This window comes from Glycine max, chromosome 4, assembly GCF_000004515.6.
Source record: "Glycine max cultivar Williams 82 chromosome 4, Glycine_max_v4.0, whole genome shotgun sequence".
Lineage (NCBI taxonomy): Eukaryota > Viridiplantae > Streptophyta > Magnoliopsida > Fabales > Fabaceae > Glycine > Glycine max.
The window spans coordinates 41,522,142-41,543,539 of record NC_016091.4 but is presented as its reverse complement, the minus strand read 5'-3'; the positions used below and the strand labels follow the sequence as shown (position 1 = coordinate 41,543,539).

Sequence of the window (21,398 nt, the reverse complement as noted above, 5' to 3'; positions counted from 1 at the left end):
ATGGTACTGGAGATCCTGCTCATACTTACAAATGCGAAAATGACAGCTTCATGCAGCAAATATCTTCCAATCGCGTTGAAGATGCATAAGAGATTAATCGAGTGAGAGAGGAGTTGCATCAATCAAAGGAGGATATGCATGTTTTTCAGTTTGTTGTCCTTCAGTTCCTACCTCTTGAAGCACGGAACATTATTCATCAATAACAAAAACAACAACCTCACTAGCAGCATCATGAACATGACAAACAACACCAGCACCAACAGGGCCAACAACAGGACTAGGCAGATGACCAACAGTCAGGTTACCAGCACGAACATGATGACCAACAGAGGCACTCTCCTAATGACCATTTTGATTACTGAGTTAACAACACAAAATTATTGTTGACAATTGACAATCGACATTGACATATTACATTTTGTTTTTCTTCTACATTTGTTTTAAATTTAACTTAATGATTTTATTTTAGTCTATGTTTTGCATTTATCAATTTGACTATTTCCTTAATTATAAGTATGTATCAATTCAAATTTTTACGGTAAATAATAAAAATACATAAAATAATTGCTAAATTATCATTCATAAATGATAAAAAATTGAAATATTAAATTATCTATAAAATAAGATTTTTTTCGGAAATTTTCCTTGGACTATTTCCGACAGAATTTTTCCACGGATTATTTCCGTTGGAATTTTCTGTCGAAAATTTCTGACGAACACCAAAAATTTGTCGGTTAAAATTTCCTATGACCACTTTTTCAACGAATTTTTGTCTATTGAAAATCCATCAGAAATTTTTAATTAGTGACGGATTTTTAATGTTTTCGATGAATTTTGACCGTCAAAAATACGTTTTTTTGTGTCTGTAGTGAAAAAGTAAAAAAAATTAAACAAAGAATTTAATTCGGATTACTAACTGAATGAATTTTTTTTCTATTCTCCTCTAATCTTAGATTGTTATATATGCTGTAAATTTTAAACTTTGTAATGATACTACTTTATAAAAATCATGCATAAGATGATTTTTTTAATTGGTTAATACTTGTAAAAATATAATAATAGTGTATGGAAATTAAAGTAAAACACAATTAAGTCTTTATTTTGTTTCTTTAAATAAAAACAAACTTTAAAAAAACTAAGAATTAAAATATAAAATATTATTTTGTTAATATATTATTTTTCAATTATAAAAATAGTGGTTGGTGCAGAAAAATAGGCAGAGGGATAGTTAATTTCATGATCGAATTAATCTACAATAAATAACAAGGAAGAGTGTGTGTCCATACAACCCTAGATTCCGCATGTAGTTACTTTTTGCACTTTCTTTTTGTATCATATTTCTTAAGTAGAGTTTCTAGTGTGCCTCTATTAATTTGGAGGTTTTAATACTGTTGAATTTTCAACCAATATTAATTAAGCTACATTATTATCTCATTATTTTAATTTATAATTATAATTTTATTACATGTTTCAATTTAGTCCATGTATAATTCAAATATTTTTCAAAAATAAACTTTTTAATCTCACATAACCAAACATTTTGGTAGCAATAAATATATCTACATTCCTATTCAAACAAAAACCCTCAGCAATAAACACACCCACATTCCGGATTCCAGTTTGGGTCTGGGTTGGATCATTAACTGAAGAACATGAGCTGCTGGTAGCCATCAGATCAATGGTTGCCGAAGTAGAAGAAGCTGACAATGATGAAGAAGATATTAAGAGGAGATCTTGTGTGTGAGGGGGGTGTCCGGAGAAAATCACTGGTTAATGGAAATTTTGTGATTCAATTCATGGATCCAAAAATGAAGGGTGCAAGTCAAAATGTCTTCTTTCGATGTAGTGTTTCACTAATTGTCACTTCTCAGACGAACAATTAGAGCAATGATGGTGTGTAATGTGCGTGCTACAACTAATTACAAACTTTTATTTGTGTGGGGACAAAATATATTAAAAGATATTTCTTATGAAAATTGATAATTGAATACACTTTAAATGTCTAGACCTTCAGAAAGATACATGAAGAGAAAAAATTTTGAAAAAAATATTTTAATTATACAGGGATTAAATTTATATATATATAATAAAATTATCATTAAATATTAAAATAATGAGATAATAATGTAACTTGATTACCATCGGTTGAAAAACCAACAATATCAAAATTTTCAAATTAATGGAGGCACAGTAGAAACACTCTTTTTAAATTGTCATTTTAAATTACTCTTATCTAAATAAAACGAATATGTTATTATTTATTTATTTTTTGAATTATAATTATATAACTTTAATTTTTAGAAGTGACATGTGAACCTTCTTTAAAAAATCATTTATAAATCACTTTAAAAATTAAATGTTTTTAAAAAAATTTAATACATTTTAGAATCAAATTTCTAAATTTAATTTGCATATCACTTGTAAAGATAAAGAGAAATAATTTTAAAGTAAACAATTAAAATAAAGATGATGCCATCTGAAAAAAATATTGGTTTGGTGGACACAGACCCAATCATTCAATGCGGCGATCGAAAGAATGGCCCGCCAAATTGACGGTCCTGGTTGATGGAATGGTGGGCCATATCTCAGAGGATCATTAATTAAGACTCTGATGCCAGCACCTGCTCAATGAAAAGGGCAGAAAAAAAATTTAAAAGAATGAAATAGAAAAACGAGTTCTGCTATTTGTATTTAAAATTTATAGGCCCAATTTCTTAAAAAAAAAATGTTTAAGGTATGGTAACTGTCTAATTTGTTTTCTTAGATTTCAATTCCACCAATTCTATTTTAATTTTATTTAATATTTCACTTATTATTTTGCTTAGAATATTATACAATTGAATCATCTTTTAAGTCATTTACTTCAGATATTTTGAGTTTAACTCATTGTTATGTCATACACAGTTTATCATGCAAGTTAATTTCCTTAAATATTAGAGAAAGCTAAGATGGAAAAATTTGGTTATAAATTAAAGGTTAAATTAATCATTTGATTCTTACAATTTTACAATTTGTATCTCTTAGTTCATATAGTTTAAAAGTAATTTTTGATAATTTGTATTTTAATTTCTATAATTTAAAAATGATCTTTTTAGTCCCTATAATTTATATTTTAATTACCTTATAATCCTTACTAAAAATATATATATAAAAATGATTAGTTATAAATTATCAACTTTTTTTATTATAAATTATTTACTAATATTTTTTAGTTAATTGTAATTGATAATATTACTTATACTTTGATGGTAAAGATTAAGAGAGAATTAAAACATAAAATATAATGACTAAAAAATCACTTTCAAATTATAGAGACTAAAAAAAACTAAAATATAAATTATAAAGACTAAAAAAAATTAATTTTAAATTACAAGAACTAAAAATGAATTAAAATATAAAAGATAGGAATTAAAAAAAAAACACTTTAAAACTACTAAGACTAAAAGATACAAATGATAAAACTATATAAACGACATCACTAATCAAATGTGAAAAAACTTAAAAAATTCGATTAATATAATTAAAACCTGATATCTAAAATTGTACCATCACGATATATGTGGAAACTGAGAAATATAATTAAACTAATTTTATGTAATTTTTACAAAAAGACATATTAAATGAGAAAAGAGAGAAATATATGATAAAATGAATTATAATACCTATATAAGTATATGAATTTTTTATATTCGTCCTAAAAGAAAATGAGGAATGATCCACCTGTTAGTCAGTAACATTGTACATTGGTTTGGGCAATAATCAGCAGCTGGATCCCACCATGGAGCCAACACCTCGAACCGATGAGGTCTTGCAGACCCCACCATCCATCTCTCAAAAATCTTAATCATCCATTCTCTAAAACCTCGAGATTCATGGCGAAGATTTAGAATCCGAATGAAAGCAGGGTATACTAGATGTAGTACAATTTTTACATTCACATTCACAGTTTCATTTCTTTTTTCCCTTTGATAAACTGTTTCATCCCTTTTACTACACGAACCTTGTGGGGGGGAAAATGTGAAAAATTAACCCAAATGTCAATTAATTAAGAAGGAAATTAATTAAACTAACTTACCAATTGTTATGATGATGGTATGGAAGTGAATCGTTTTCTTTCTCTTCTCAACATAAAAAGCATAAAATTAATTACAAATCAAAAGGCTTTCGGGAAAAAAAAAAGAGAAGAAAAGAAAAGCCAATTGCACAAACAATGATGATAAGATATCGTGTAGTGAAATAAAGCCAAATAATATCCAACTGTTAAATAGTGTCATATATCTCTCAAGCCCTAAAAAAAAAACCTCTCTTCTCTCTTCTTCCATCATCCACCACCCACCCCTTCCCAACATATTAACCACACCAAATTAAGAAATAAAAAAAAATTTCTCTTTTCATCAAAATAAACAAAACTCAGTTCCGTAGGGAAAATAATAATCAAACCTCACGTCATGACGTTGTGTTAAAACACCAAACTACTACACATGTAGGAATCAATCATCGAAGAACACGTTGATTGAATAATTTGTTGATAATTCATTGATCCTCCTCTTATGTTGTTAATTATCATTCATGCTCATGCCGATCCTCGCTTCCACCATGATGTGTCGACTGTGACTCACTCGCCTGAGACTCCGAAATTCCGATCACCGTCGTTCGATAATTAGGGTTAAGCCCCGAAAGCATACTCAAATGTCCTTCGTTGTTGTTCATATTCCCACCAATCCCAGAAGACCCTAATTGCTGACCCGGCAAAAGGGCCATTGGGGTTGGAAAGTTCATGAAATGCAGCCCACTTGACATGGTTCCTCTATACAAGGCAGCACTGTTACTCACACCAGGGAATGTCCACAAAGGAGGAGCTTCACCACTCACACCACCACCTAGGTGGTGATTATTTGAATTCGCTAGCATCCATATGTTCGCCGGAATTTGAGCGTGGTGGCTCGCCGGAATTGTCCCCGATGTGTTTGATTGCATCAAATAGTTTCCAACTTGGTGTTGTATAGTTGAGGATAGGTCTTGCTCCAAGGGTCTTCTTTTTCTTCCAAAATTACCCTCTTCGTTGTTGTTCTCTGAGGACAAGTCTAGTGATGAAGATTCGCGCAATTCGTGCTTGGGTTGGAAGATGGCGTTGTTGTTGTTGGATTGGAAATGGAGGAGTGTTGTTGTTGTGGGAGGAGTGTTGGTGTTTTCTAGGAATAGGCTTCTTCTAGGTTGGAGGGAGAAGTTTGAGTTGTGGAAGTAGCTGGATCGTAGTTGGGAGGGGACGGACATGGATGAGCCGGAGCTGCGGAGGGAGATGTTGAGGGAGGTGAAGTTAGCGGGGATAGTGCCGGTGCCGGTGGCAGCAATGACGGATGGCTCCGCCTGTTGGAGGAGCCACTCGATGGTCTCGCCGTCAGACTTGTGTCCCAGCTCACGCGTGAGCTGGAACACCCTAGCGGCGCAGAGAGCCGGCATTCGAATTCGACGACCGCGACCGTCGACCTTCGTGTGCCGGTCTTTGGTGGAGGTTCTTTTGGGGGGTGGTTTTTTGGGGGAGGGTTCGGAGGAGGGTGTGGGGAGGAGTTGGTTGTTGTTGTTGGAGGTGGAGGGTTCAGCTAAGATGGCTAGGGGAGGGTATGGGGAAGAGGTGGAGCAAGAAGAAGGGTCTTGTTGGTCTTCTTTCTTCTCAAGGAGTTGGAATGGGAAGTTTTGTCGGTGGTGGTTATGGTGATGGTGGTGATGGTGGTGGTGGAAGTCATCACTACCTCCCTTCATGATCGCATGGGAATTGAAGGTGTTAAAAGTTGTTTTTGTTTGTGTTTTTTGTAATTTGTGTTGGGGCGTGTATCTGTATGGTAGTTGTTTTTATGGGACAGACTGTGATCAATGAGTGTTATAGTTTAATGTCTCTGTAGTGAGTCTTTTCTAATTCTCATCAATGGGCTATATTTGGAGGAGAGGGTGTGTCTTGGTTTTCTTTGCTTTCTTTTCTAGAGCAACAAGGGAAGGGAATTTGCTTTGAGAATTGGTGTGGTTGATTTGAGAGAGAGAGATATAAGGGGGAGGAGCTAGCTGAGAGAGGGCATGAACTTTAAGCAACAAAGATAATGAGTGGGAATTATATGGGTGAGCTTTAAAAAGCATGATTTTTCTCAGAAAAGAAATTTGCTTTGTTGTTGTGTTTTAGCTTTTAAATTGTATACTGTGTATAAATTGTATTTTTTATTTTTAAATTTTAATCCGTATGTCCAGTTGTATGGGGGGAGGTAGGTTTATGTTGTGTTGAGTTTGAAATGGGAAGATAGAAGAAGAGGTGGAATGTGAACGTGGAAAAATCTTAGATATTTTTTGGTTTTTATATATAGTTTGTTGTTTTTGTGATTGAAGGGAGGGAGAGTTTCCCCTTTTTATTGTGGTTGGACAGCCTCTTTGGTTCAGACTCCACGTGAGGTGCTCTTTTTTTATCATTCAATCCATAAAGACAATGGTGGCCGTGGTGGGTCCCAATCCCAAGTCAAAAAATTGAAAGACCTGGAATGGAAAGATTATCAGGTGGGTCCCTTCTCATTCAAGTAATCATTTCATTTTGCCTTTGGCCTTTGCCTTTTGTTATGCACCTTTGTTGGGGAACTTTGGGATTCCTCAATTCTCAATTTGCCTTTGCCAAATTTCTCTCACGCCTAAAAACAAGGTCTCTTTAAACCCATTTCTTCAATTCAATTTGCATATACACTTAGTGGAGTTTAACATCATCTGGAACTTAGAAGCTAAGCTTTTTCTAACATTAATATTGACATATATACTTATGCTTCATCACTTCTTGACCATTAGTAGTTTGCTAGGGTATTGATTGAATGACTTTATAGACCAACGCAACTAAGCATCTTAAGAATTGATTGCATGCATATCTTTGGATATACACAAAAACTCCTTTTCTATATTTTTTAAGCTTTTAAAGTTGTCAGCAACTGAAAAAGAAACGAAATTCGTGAAAGAGGAGGAAATAAATTGTGTAAGAGTGAAAGTTATGTAAGCTTTCAATACTGAACACTGATCTGCATAAAAATAGAAAACAAAAGACATAATAATTAATACATACTAAGACATTCAAAAGTTACTTAAGGAGAGTTCCAGAATTCTCTAATATATTGATCTAATTATAAACATTGAGGACTCAAAATTGTTAGGTACAAGTTCTTTAAGAAATAAAAGTATATGTTTCATGTAACTTTTTCTTATGCTCTCTTTGTACTTTTATAAAATATTAAATCTCTTGACAGATCGGAGGAAATTAGGAGAGCAAAGAGACTCCTTTTCTGCTGATCACATAAAAATGTATGTAAGAAAAATGATATGAGGTAATCAAGTTTCTTTAAAAAATTATCATTAATAAATATATGTTGGCTGTTGGGATTATTTACAATTATTTTAAATAATACAGGGTTAGATATGAATAAAAACTTAAAGGCACGTGTTCAATTGAATTGAGATTAAACCTTAAAAAAAGACATTAACGAAAAAAAGTTAAATCATTAACCTGTTCTTATTAGAATATGTTGCTTCTTGTCTAACAAAACTTAATTTCTTGATATAGATATTGTATGTAGGTTTGCACAAATATTATAATACTTTAATGGCATTTGTGGATTTTCTTATTCAATAAAATTATTTTTTAATAGTCATAATTCATTTATCCGTATGGGATATTGATGTATATTATTGTTAAATAATATTGTTAATTAATGTTTGCTTGCAATGCCTATATAAACAATTGTATATTTTTATTAAAGTTCATTAATTAGTTTATAGAATTGAAATTGTCATTTAGAATATAATATTTTCAATTGTAAAAAAATTGAAATTAATTCAGAATCATAACATTAATATTTTAGTTTTGTAAAGAATTGGAGCGTATAAATATACATAATTCTAAGTTAAATTTTAGTTTCATTTTTGTGGCTCTAATTAATAGTTAGAGTAAAATGGAACAAGGAGTGGTATAGTGCATAGTAGGGCAGGGGATGGTAATGGAGGCAACCGTGAGTGGCATGGCGTCTATTGTGACAATGGTAGTAATATATATACTGATAAAAATAATGATAGTTACAATAATAAATGATGTAGTGATTATAGACATAATTAAGTCATCGATAAAAATGACGACAACAATAATAAGATAGTGATATTGATAATCAAACTGATAATGATAATTGGTAACATTTAAGGATATAAATAAGTTAATTGTATGCGCAATATTTGAACTTATTAAATGAACAATCAAGTTTGTTTGTTCTAATAAACAAATAAGCCCAAGATTAACCTTAAGATCAATTATATAAATGTCTCAAACTCAAGTTTAAAAATAACATTAAAAACTTGTAAATAGCGTGTACAAGTATGTATAATATAGATAGTAAATTGTAATATTATCCTAAAAAAATATCCGTACATCATTTTTATGTTTAAATATTCTTTTAAGATATTTCTCTTACTTTTATCTCATCCTTTAATTTAACATGAAAATATGTATGAAATTCTTAGTTATTAAACTTAAAACACTTAAGAATATATTCAATAGCTAAAAAATAATAATCAACCTATATAGGAGATAAATTAAATAAGGAAAATTTAAATTATATATTTTTTAACAAGTCAAATCAAAATTTTAAATTTATTTTAAATAAATGAGGCAAATTTGAACATCACATATTTATTTTGTATACCAAACTTGAACTTTAAATACTCAATATGTTTATACCCTAAGTAGTGGTGGCAATGTGAACAAGTGGGAGATGGTGCAAAGACAAAAAAAAAATTGAGCAATTGCTAAATATGAAGATGATGTTAGAAATTGTGATTCAGATCAAGATAAGGTTAATTGGGAATAATTAGGTTTAATTGTATTAGAAATCCATAAAATTAAGGCTTGGCAATGTGATTCCAATGTTAGGATCTCCTAACATCATATAGTTAAAAACAAATTTAATTTCTTTATATTCCATTTTTAGGTACACAAATCCTTCTTCATATTTTTCTTCCTTTACTATCATATTGTTTAATTCATCACAAATTTTTACTTTCTTTTATTTCTCTTCTTAATTATCTCTCACTTCTATTCCATATATAGAATATATACACTCACGTAGAGTGAAAATGTTATTATTTTTTAATTAGAACTTTTAAAGTCTAATTTCAACTCGAAACCTTTCATGCCTAATTTTATACATCAAACAAACACTTATTAAAAGACTATCCAACATAACAATTCTTTCAACTTTTCTTTTTCTTTTTCTTTAGTATATGATTTTTTTTAGTGACGTTTATAACTGATCTTTAACATTTTCTTTCTTGGGTTTGCTGATTATGAAATGTAAAATATTAATATCAAACTCAGAATCATTATAGAAATTTATTATAATGCAAATGTTAATCAGTATCTTTAAAGTATTGATTAAGGAACTTAAAGAAGAAATAATTATATTGGGATTTGGTTAAATTCTAATTTTTATCCTTTTATTTTTTTAAATTCATAATTTCAGTCCTCTTATTTTTTAATTGAGACATTTTGTCTCTTATTTTTTAAAAAGATTATGATTTTAGTCACTCTATTTTTTAATAAGATTATGATTTTAGTCACTCTATTTTTTAATTGAGACATTTTGTTTTTATTTAAAAAAAAAATCACAATTTTAATCTCCTGACCAATTTCAAACATTGATGGTGTATTTTTAAATTCTTTTATGCTATAAATTAAGTTTATAAGAAATTATCAAATAATTAAAAAAAATCTATCACGTTACTACTAAATAGGCATGTGTCAGTTAAGGTTAACAAAATACACGTCAAATTGGTCACAAAGATTTAAAGTCATAAATTTTTTAAAAGTGGTGGACTAAATATCTCATTAACCAAATACACATATCAACATTTAAAATTGACTAGAGGAATTAAAATTATGAATTTTTTAAAAGTGAAGTACATTATGTCTTAATTAAAAAATTAGAGATTAAAATTACAAATTTTTTAAAAATGAAAGACAAAATGTCTCAATTAAAAAATTAAGAAATTAAAATCACAAATTAAAAAATAAAGAGACAAAAATTATATTTTTATCTAAATATTTTATCCTTTTAGCTTCTTAATCAATATTTTAAGTACATTTGTTAACAATATCCTTATTATAAATATCACAAATGCTTAGGAGATTTAAAGGTTTGATCAGAAAACAAAATTGATAAAAAAATACGCATGAAGAACTTGTAGCAACTCATCAACGTACATGCTCTCGATCGCCTGTTATATATCTTCTCATTAGGACCACACAAAGTAGCGATTTCGTTTTCTTTGCATTTATGAACAGGTTTTAGTTTCTTGGTATGGAAGCATTGACCAGAAACCTAGCAGGAGAAATTTTTTTATTAAAGTGACACTTTGAGTTTGTGACACGCATATATATATATATATATATATATAATCGAAACAAATGGGGCTAACCATACATACGCTAACAATGATGCTTGGTTTGAAGATGACAGTGAATCTTGGAACCGCACCCTTTTCCCCTGAATATTTCCAAACTTTTCCTTTTTCCTTTTCAGTTTTCACAGTTATTCTTCTAGTTACACACGGGATTGAATATTCAAACACTTTATTTTTTTAGTTAGAGTAACAAGTGTTTGACACTTCCTTGGTGGTGGTTATACCACATATATACTGATTTATTCACATTCTAATTTTTACTATATAAAGAAAGAATTAAATGAAAAATAATTATATTTAATATCTTAAAAATATTTTAATTTTTTTATAGTAAGTAAGAAAATTTAAAATTATTACTTTTATATTTATCTTGCACTTCTCTCTATCTAAAATTTTGAGGAGAGTATACGTGTACCAGAAATGCATGTGGAAAAATCTTTTTTGTTATATAAGACAAAGTCCTATGATGAGAGATGTATTATGGTATACTAAAGAACGGGGTAAAAGGAATCAATTTAGTATGAAAAGAAAAAATAGAAAACGAATCTCTTATTTATCTCGTGAGAGTTAAAAATTGAGATGCTGTAGTCTTGGATAGTTTTTTTAATGGAAATCATGAGGGGGGTAGTCTTGGATAATTACGTTGAGTAACTTCAGTTATATTATCTACCACATACAACTGCACATCACGAATAATGACAAATAACGCCAGCCACGGATAGAAATTAGGTAAATTTTGGATTGCATGCAATCAATGATTAATTTATTGGGATATAACTGCAAAAGTTAACAAGCATGATAATTCAATGCAAAATCCAATTAACCGGTATGTATATAGTCTATTTTCTACTTTAAATATTTGTCAATATGTAATCCACTTTGTTTGACCCAGAGCAATGATCGATTAAAAAATTTCAAGAATTAAAGCATCCTATCATGCACGTACTGTACTGTTAACTGTGAGTTGATTGTAATACCGAAGCGATTGACTTGTGGTCTAGCTTATTGCATGTGACCCCTTTTTCTAATAGTGAAAAAACCACATTAATTCATTAGCATTTTTAGTTTTATTTTTTATATTTTAGACAGTAAATTTGAAATTTGAAATTAGTGCCCTTCAACAAGTCCAAATCTTTTTTAGAACGTAATGCTAAGTGCCCACGTGAGATTCCTCAGCTTTTCCCCCCACAAACGCAAAAGCTCTTGTTGCGAAAAATTACATGCCAAGAATTGCAAAGACTAACACACAGATAACTTGACAAAAATTAAACGCTCTCATGAACCCTTGATAACGACTCAAGTTCAGAAGTAAATTTTGATTTTGCCAAAATCAAACAATTTTGATTTTTATTACTAAACAAAAACGCCTGTCTTACATCTCAAATTAAAACTCATTTTACGGTAACGATTATATTAATTTTCTTATTCACTTACTCAGAATATATATTTCTATCTAACTTGTTTGTCAATCATAATTAAAGCCACCGAGAGATTTATTTAATCATTTATTTTCGCATGACCTTCATCATTAGAGGGAGATATTTAATTTTTGCCCCGTTGTGAAAGGTATTAATAGTTGTAAAGAGAATATGATCATTTTTAACCGAAATTATGGAATTACATTTTTTTATTTGTCAATATTAATAGTTGGTTTTTTTTAAAATATTTATAGAAAGTTCAAATTTATGACATCTCTCCTTTTTTTTTTTTTTTACAATCCTTAAACTTCATTCTCAACTATCAAATGAGTCTTATAATCCCTCAATTATGAAGTTAAGTACATATGATGAACTATCAATTGTACCTCAAGTGTGAATCGAGATTGAGGGAATTAAAGGCTAATTAATTATGGATAAGCCATGGAACAGTGAAGAAGTTGAAAGGGGTATTAGAATAATGACGTCAAATTAAATGTAGCACTTGTGTCCTGTCCACAAGGGCATCGTGGACCTGGTTGCTAAGCAGAGAAGTGGACCATATTAACCATGCATTGCTGCCTTTTCTGAGACCACATGCCTTGCTACTTATGTATGTCATATTGAAGAAGACAGCCTACCCTCTACAATATCTCTCTATATATAATAGCATATACACACACATTTGTACGTACATGCAAACTATATATTATTTGATGAGTTGTGCTGTGATATATTATATATTGCAATTTCCTAATTAAATCAGACAAGCTATAGCTAGCAACCCAATCCAACAACAACATCAATCTAATTTAGAGCGACTCAGTCAATGCGTGTCTGGTCCCACTCCGCGGATTGAAGTTATCACATCACAACGGCAACTCGAAATATGTATATCTATCTTCAAATATGTGTGGAAAGGATTTACCACAAGTTTAATTGCTTAATTCGTTCAAGATATTATAAGTTGTTGGAAATATTTTTATAAAAAAAAAATCATGTTTCTTAATTAAAAAAAAATTATACAAATGTTGATGTCAATATATAACATCAAAGACCACGAGATGTGTGAAGGCTATTAACCTACACATGCTTAAAAAAACTTGGTTTGAAGCATGATTACGAGGTTAGATAGCATTCAAGAGGCTATCAAACGATTCTAGTTAACGTCATTGAACGGGCAATGGCACATCAAGATTATTAGTTATTGACCGTTATGTGTTTTTTTATGTGTTTTGACTGTTACAAAGCATAAGAACATGGTTTTACTAACATCGGGCTTTAGGAGCGGTACAATATATATTGTGGGATACCTTTAAAATTAATTAAAATAAAGCACTGAAGTGTAAATCAGTTAGTGCAGAATTGTTTCAATTTGATCAATGTTTTTGTGTTCAAATTCTAAGAATACAACTGTATTAAATACTTAAAAAAAATTAATTTATCATCTATAATAGTTCTATCAATTCGAAATGGATCACTTCTTATGAATAATACCCGTAATTTGTAGTGAAAAAATTAATTATATTAAAACAATTTATTATAATTTTATTTCAATTTTAACGTGCAAATTTTTTAAGATACAACATTACTCATTAAATTATCATAATAAGTAATTGACATTAACAGTGGTTAGTGCTTCAAACTGGGCTTAAGGCCCAATCCGTATTGTGGGTTATCTTGGCCTAAACAATAAAAGGAGTTGATATATCCACTCCCATATTTTTCTTGTAGACTTTCCTCTACTTCTTTTTTCCCCAAACTACCCTTATACCTCTCCCTCCTCCTTGCTCCTAAAAACAATTTGTAAACACAAATATCACATGAAGGAGGGTTGAATTGTGTTTTTAAAAATTTTCAAAAACCTTTTTCCTCAAACAACAACATTATCGTTTGATGATAAAGCACGTAAAAATATATATTAGATTTTTGCAAATGAGTTCAGACGATAGACCAAGATCTTGTAAAACAAATGGAGCTTTTCAAATACAAAAATCAAATTTGAACCCTAAGTCAATTTAAAGCAAAAAAGAGAAAACAAATAAGAAAAAACACATAAGGTTATATTGGTTCATCTCAACCATTGAGACTACGCCTAGTTCTTGACAAATCATCAAGTTTCACTAACTTCAATAAGTTACAAGTATTAATCATTGTCACTTCTGACTCTAATACAAATAAAAAGATTTGTTGTTTAGCTTGTACACTATCTAACACTCAATCATCTTAAAGACAAATATATAATCTTAACACTCAATATTTTCTCTCAAAGTATTCAAGGTGTTTCAAGAGATTTTCAAGAATTTATAGAAATATACAGAGAGCTTTTCACAAAAAGAATTTGAATATGAATGTGTTGGTTTATGTGTCATGTCTTCAAAGCTTCTGTTATATATATATAGGACTTCTTCAATAAGTGTTTGTTGTCTCTAAATAGATAAATCTCTTCACTTGAGTTTCATTTTGAAGATTTTGGTCATTTAATGCTTGCATTAATTGCACGTACTTCTTCATGCTAGAAAATCATTCTCTTTAGCTATTATGTTGAACACTCTAGCAGGAAACCACTTCGTTTTGAGATAGAGCATGTTAGCACAACAGAGTGCTTCTTTTGATGACAATTAGCAACTTTTAGAACTTGAGGTTTCATTTATTCTTCATATGATTCAACAAATCCTAGGAGAATGTCTCTACAAAATAAAATTCAGACACAAGGTATTAAAAGAAGTATTAAATGTCATCCTTTAATGTTGTATCAGATCACGACTTTAGCTTGCTATTGTCTGAAACATTATACGTAACTCGCAAAGCATGTCTTGATATTGCATTAGACCTAGCTTTTAACCTTTGCATTTGTTTGCATTTAATCAAAATAATTAAGAGTCCTAATTCCTCTTAAGACACAAATTTCTTTTGACTTAACAATCTCCCTTTTTTTATGATGCTAAACAAACACAAAATAATTAAAAATTTTAATGTATTTTTGTACATAAAATGTTAGTCAGTCTTATCATATGCTAGGAATATATATCATAATTAGAGCATAAATCATCATAAGACATTGAGGCAAAGTCTAAATAGATAACAAAATAACATCTCATTTTATTCATTAAAGAATTTTCACATCAAGAATATGTGTTTTGAGTACAAAATAAAAAGCTTTAGGGCAAAAATAATTAAAACATTAAAACTTTAAACATGAATCTCCCCCAAAATCGATGCTTTCTTTAGACTTTGGCTCCCCCTCAAATGATGACATTAGTTTCCTTATAAAGTTTCCTTATAAACTCATCTCCAGAGTCATCAGAATCTGATGAGGGATTAATATGAAAGATAGGACTGCTTGGAGGCATAGGGGTTCTTAGAGGTTCCATTTCAATGATCTTCTTATAAAAGTAATCCCCAATAAAATTTACTTTTTAGCATCTTTCTCAACTCAAGCACGACTTTCCAAATCTTGAGCAAGTGCTTCCTTCATCTTTAATAGCTCAACATCTACCAAACAAACATACTCTGTTAAGGGCGGATGATCATACACTTGAACAACCATGGCATCTAGATCAACATCAACTTCAACATCAGAATCCACTTCTTCTATGATAGATTGTACATGATAAGTGGAAGTGAATCTGGAATGAGGCAAATGCAAAACGAACAAGAAATTATGATCAAACACAACATAGAAATCCCCTTTCCAGGAACAAACCATGTTGAAAGGAGTCTCCTCAGTGAAGCATGAATGGTTCAAAGTCTGATAGTAATGCCCTACTTCATGATGAAAGCCTTCTGCAAATGGCTTATTTTTTGGTTCCAGACCTGAATAGTGAGTTTTCAGTCTATATAACCTTTTTATAACATACCAATCCAGACTGGTATGCTCATTTTTGCACTTAAGAGCCTCAAGCTCATGTTAGAATAGCCTTCCAGGATGAGCTTTCACATATCTAGTTGGAGGAGTATCCTTATCATCTTCAATGAGAATCTCCTTCCCTTGCAGCAGTTAGCCTTTTAATACAACATAAGCTTATCTACTATTATCTAAAAGTGTGTGTTGGAGGTGGCAAGACATGAGAATTATGACCTAATCATGAAAGACATGTGAACATTGAGCCTTTTAATCCATTTGAATGAGGTTTGTCTTGATCAAATCTTTCCTCTACAGGCAAACAACTTTATTATGAGCTTAAGGCCATAATTTGATTTCTCCTAGTCTTGGAAACTTGGGCTGGCTTCAGGTTCTTTTAAAGTGATGCCCTCAATCTAAAAGATCCCACCTAAGCATGTGTGATCCATTGGCAGCAGCACATTCATCATCCACATCAAACTTATGAGTTGCTAAAGATTTAGTGGAGTGGAGAAAGGCATCTCAAAAGGTTTTGCTTCTCCAGATAGTGGCACCAGGGGGATAGACATTTCTTGTAGTTGGCCTAAGAGTTGCTCAAAGATCATACCATTGGGGTTGGGAGCAATAATGTGTCTGATAGGAAAGTATTTGAGCATTGGTCTTCCTCCTCAGGAAAAGTATCCTAAGATGGACAGTTGAAAGGATCAATACTTGGAAAACCTTCCTTCCATAGCTTTGTAAGATTAAGCTTGTCAAGTTCCACTTGTTGCATCTCTAGAAGAAGAATATAAAAGCCAATTTCACCTTTCTCTTTCTAGACTTTATTTCATGTCGACCACTCTAAGGCTTTGTAGCCTCTAAACCCATGATACAATCTGATGTGGAGATTAGGATGAATAGTTACGTCTAGTTGCTTCTAAATAGATGGTCTTGAAGGTAAGATCCATTCTATTGCTCATTGTAGATCGGGCCTCATCAGTCTTCTGTCAAGCATAGTGAAGAGTTCTATCACTCTGATAGGCTCTTCAGCCAACATCGTGATCTTTTTTTGCTCTAGACGCTTAGTTATGACCCCTATGGAGACAAATTTTGATGCTTCATTTATCTCTTCTAAGTGTCTGAGTCTTTCAATGTCTATTGTATCAGACTGAGCAACATCAATGAGTTGTTCATCAGCATCCGACATTGGCCTTAGGATTACTGGTGCAGTTTTAGGGCCTATTTCAACAATGTCATCTTCTGCTCTCTAAGAGAAGCTTCAATAACAAATTGAAGCATGGTCTCTTCAAGAGCTTTCTTCTCTACGGGATCCATGTCTTTAGCAACAATGGTGGCTTCCATTTTTACTTGTCTTTGAGTTGCATCGAAAGACATGATCTTAGCTCTAAGTTTTACTGTAGATTGGACTCTTTCCAGTTCATCCATCTCATTTTTCTTCATCTCTTGTTTAGACTCTGCTTGTATTGACTCAATAATAATAGCTTCAGGCACTGACTCACCATCTATATCCATCATGGTAGCTTTTTCAGTAGTCTGCCTCTGAACTTCTTCAACAATAGTGTGTTTAGAGATTCTAGAATAACTTTAGTTGAAATTTCTTCAAATAACTTGCCTGCCAAGGCAAAAATATTTGCATCATTAGCCAACTTCCTATTGTGCTCCTTAACTAATAGAGCTCTGATAGATGCATGTACAACTTCTTCCAACTCCAAAGCCTCATTTCTTTCAAGAGTCTCATCCAAATTGTCCTTCTTGCATGCTTCAGCCAAGGACTTCTTCTTAGCTATGAATGAGGTGGAGACTGGAGTGGAAGAGTGAAAGAGGGTGAGGGTTGAGGAGTAGGAGTATCAAGAATCTCAACATCAAATTCTTGATCCTTTAGGAGTATGGATGATTAAGGTTTGGAGATACAAGAATTTGAGATGCGAATTCTTACAGTTTGGGTGGTGATGGAGGTGTAGGTTGAGGTTGGGGGTGTTTGGTTTTGATGGTTGGCCATTTGATAGCTGGTTGAGAGATTCAGGTTCAAACTTAAAGTTTGTTCCTTTCTTTTTTGGGTTGTTCTAGGGTCTGAGGGTTTATGGTTTGAAGGTGGTTGTTTCTTTGGCTTTTTGGCTTGGTCTGATGATTTGGATTTAAAAGAAGGTGATGGTATTTTCTTTTTATGGGTAGTTAGGGTCTGGGTTGACTAGGTTTAGGTTGGGGTTGCTTTCTCTGTGTTTGTTGAGATGCAGATCTAGACTTAAGATCAACATTTTGATCCTGAGTGTCCATCGTCTGACTAACCATAGTCTGGGGTTCCTCCTTTTGGCTCATTCTTGACCTTTCTCTTTATATGCTTTTGAGCATACTCTGGGAAATTATCAGTAATCCTCATTTTTAAAAAGGCCATCCTTTTAAGTTGTACTGCCTTTCCAAATAGTGCCATACCAGACACATCAACACCAATATTCCTTATAATCTGAGTGAAAAACATACCATAAGGGACATGGTTATTCTTCACTTTGGGGTTGAATTTTTCTTTGAACGCTTGCATCTAGTAGTAGAAAATGACTTCAGGCAGATTCACCTTCTCACCCACCATCACATTTATACATGCAAAATCTATCCATGTCACTAACAAAATCTTTGGACCCTAGTTTGGGCTTGACCATGTTGAACAAAAAGTTATGGATAAGTTTGCACCTATAGGTCAAGTTTGCTTTCCTTAGGAATTTGATCATATCCTTCCTATCATTTGTTTTTGGCCTCGGTCTACCATATAACATCAAATCGGTAGATTTCTAAGAGATATCCTCCTCCCAGTCTTTGTAAAAAACAATGCCTTATTCAAGACATCCAAACGTAGTGCGATTTTTGCTGGAGAGATCACTACCTTTGTTCTTTTGACGGTGCCCCAAATGTTAACTCTGTCTTGACAAGAAATCCCCCAAAATAAAATGTAGGGACCATAGTGCCAAGCACTAAACTTTTGCAAAAAGCTCATCCAACCAACACGATCAAAGACACACTTAATAGGAAAAATCTCTTCTTCAAGACTTTAGAAGTTCACCCATCGACCAGGGATGAAAGATTCTTCTAGAAATACATTCTTAGCATCCTCTTCATTATTGATTGTTGGAATCACAACAACTTTATTCCTCGTGGGTGTCATTGTTCACAAAGATTGAAACTTTTTAAGTGAAAACATGAGATTTTTGAATCTTGACTTCTCAAACGCAAATAGAACAACACAAAGAGTTTTGAGAATTCAAAGTAGTCTCTCTAACAAATGCCTTGCCTTTTACATATTTTGAAAACGAAAAGAGAGAAATGAACAACAATAGTTCAAATCTCATTAAAAAAACTTTTTGAAAACAGTTTCTTAATCATGGTGATAAGGGCGGCACATGTCTTTTAAGAAAAAACTTTTCAGTTTCAATCTTTAGGAACATGTTTCTTCTTCCATCTGTATACTTGAGCGAAGATTAGTCCAAACAGATTAAATGAAGACATATAAGATGATACAATCATCTGATAGATAAAAGCATGCATCATTAATCTCAAAGACCAACCATATTTATATGTTCCCTAATATAAGCAAAATGATCTTTAGACAGAGGCTTAGTGAAGACATCAACCCATTAGTGATCTATGTCTACAAACTTCGTATCAAAAACAACTTTTTGCACATAATCACTTATAAAATTATATTTGATCTCAATATGCTTAGCCTTTGAATGTTGTATGGGATTTTTAGACGGATTGATTGCACTAGTGTTGTCACAATATACATGTATATTATTCTCAAAACTAGAGTAATCTTCTAACTGACACTTTACCCATAGCAATTATGAGCAACAACATGCAACATACACATATTTAACTTTTGTTATAGACGGAGTGATGAAATTTTGCTTCCTGTTGGCCCAAGATATCAGACAAGTCTAACATAGTGACACCTACCACTTCTGCTTTTTCGTTCCACTGTCTCTTGCATAGTTTGCATCATAGTATCCTACTAACTTGAAATCTTGATTTTCATATAGAAAAAACTTTGGTTAGTAATACCTATTAGATAGCATAAAATCCTCTTAACAACTTTCAGATATGAATCTCGAGGATCAGACTAAAATCTAGCACACAGATATACATTATGCATAATATCAGGTCTACTAACATTCAGATACAAAAATGTGTCAATCATTCCTCTATAGATCGTCTGATCTATTGGTTTACATTATTCGTCTTTGCTTAGAGGATTGGAAGCATGCATAAGTTTTTTAATTGGTTTGACACCTTCCATCTTGAACTTCTTTGGAAGTTCTTTAATGTATTTCTATTGATGAATATGTATACCTTTGTTGTCTTTCAAACTTATTTTTCATCAGATCATAGAAATCCTTCCACATAGATTCATTAGTAGCTCCAAAGATAATATCATCCATATAGATTTCAACTATAATCAAATCCTTGCCAACTTCTCTTTTACAAAGACTTGTATCCATTTTACCTCCCACAAAATCATTTTTTAAAAGAAAAGAACTCAATTTGCATACCAAGCACAATGTGCCTTTTTCAGACCATACAAAGCCTTTTTAAGTTTAAAAACATGGTCTGGAAAGTTATGATCTTCAAAACCAAAATGTTGTTTGTCATATACTTCCTCTTCAATAAAGCCATTTAAAAAAAAAATACTTTTAACATAATTTTGAAAAAGCTTTATGTTTTTATGAGCAGTAAAGGCAAGCATGATTCTAATAGCTTCAAGCATAGGAACAAGAGAAATGGTTCATGTGAAATCTATACCTTCTTATTGGTTATAGCCTTGAGCTACCAACCTAGCTTTGTTGCTTACCACCTTACCTTGTCCATCCAACTTCTGAATATCCATCTTATTTCAATGATACTTTTGTTCTCAGGCTTAGGGACAAGTGTGTATACATCACTTATGGTGAATTGGTGGAGTTCTTCTTCTATGGAAATGATCCATTCATCATCTGTTAGAGCTTTAGCTATTTGCTTAGGTTTTATTTCTGACACAAGGGCATAAGACGCAAGATCTTTAAATGATAATGTGGTTCTAATTTTTTCAGTTTGATCTTCAATGATCTAATCTTGAGGTTGATAGTTAATGAATTTTCAGTCCTTCATTTTGTTGGATCAAGTGGCCTCAGAATAATTAAGAATGGGGGTTGAATTAATTATTAATGAACCTTTACTAATTAAAAATCTATCGTTCTTAATGTTACTAAATTCAATTAGGCTTTTACTATAATGTTAAGAAAGTAAAGAACAGAAATAGAAACTTAACCAAAAGTAAAAGCGATAATTAAATTGCACAGTGGAAATTAAAAGTGTAGGGAAGAAGAAAACAAACACAAGAGTTTTATACTAGTTCGGAAACAACCTGTGCCTACATCCATTCCCCAAGCAACCTGCAGTCCTTGAGATTTCTTTTCAACCTTGTAAATTCCTTTACAAGCAAAGATCCACAAGGGATGTACCCTCCCTTGTTCTCTTTGAACAACCTAGTGGATGTACCCTCCACTAGAACTGATCCACAAGAGATGTACCCTCTCTTGTTCTCAGTCACAACAACCCAAGTAGATGTACCCTCTACTTGTACCACAAAGGATGTACCCTCCAATGTGTTAAGACAAAGTTCTCAGGCGGTTAGTCCTTTGAAACTTTGT

The 21,398-nt window shown here is 31.8% G+C and overlaps 1 protein-coding gene across 1 annotated transcript; it reads right to left on the bottom strand.

Annotated features, from left to right (window-relative positions):
• Positions 1-3,737: 3,737 nt before the first annotated feature.
• LOC100809154 (transcription factor TCP14) lies at positions 3,738-6,337 on the bottom strand. Its single transcript, XM_003522979.5, has one exon. The coding sequence runs from the start codon at positions 5,758-5,760 to the stop codon at positions 4,564-4,566; it is 1,197 nt and encodes a 398-aa protein (XP_003523027.1). The 5' UTR covers positions 5,761-6,337; the 3' UTR covers positions 3,738-4,563.
• Between the last annotated feature and the right edge of the window lie 15,061 nt (positions 6,338-21,398).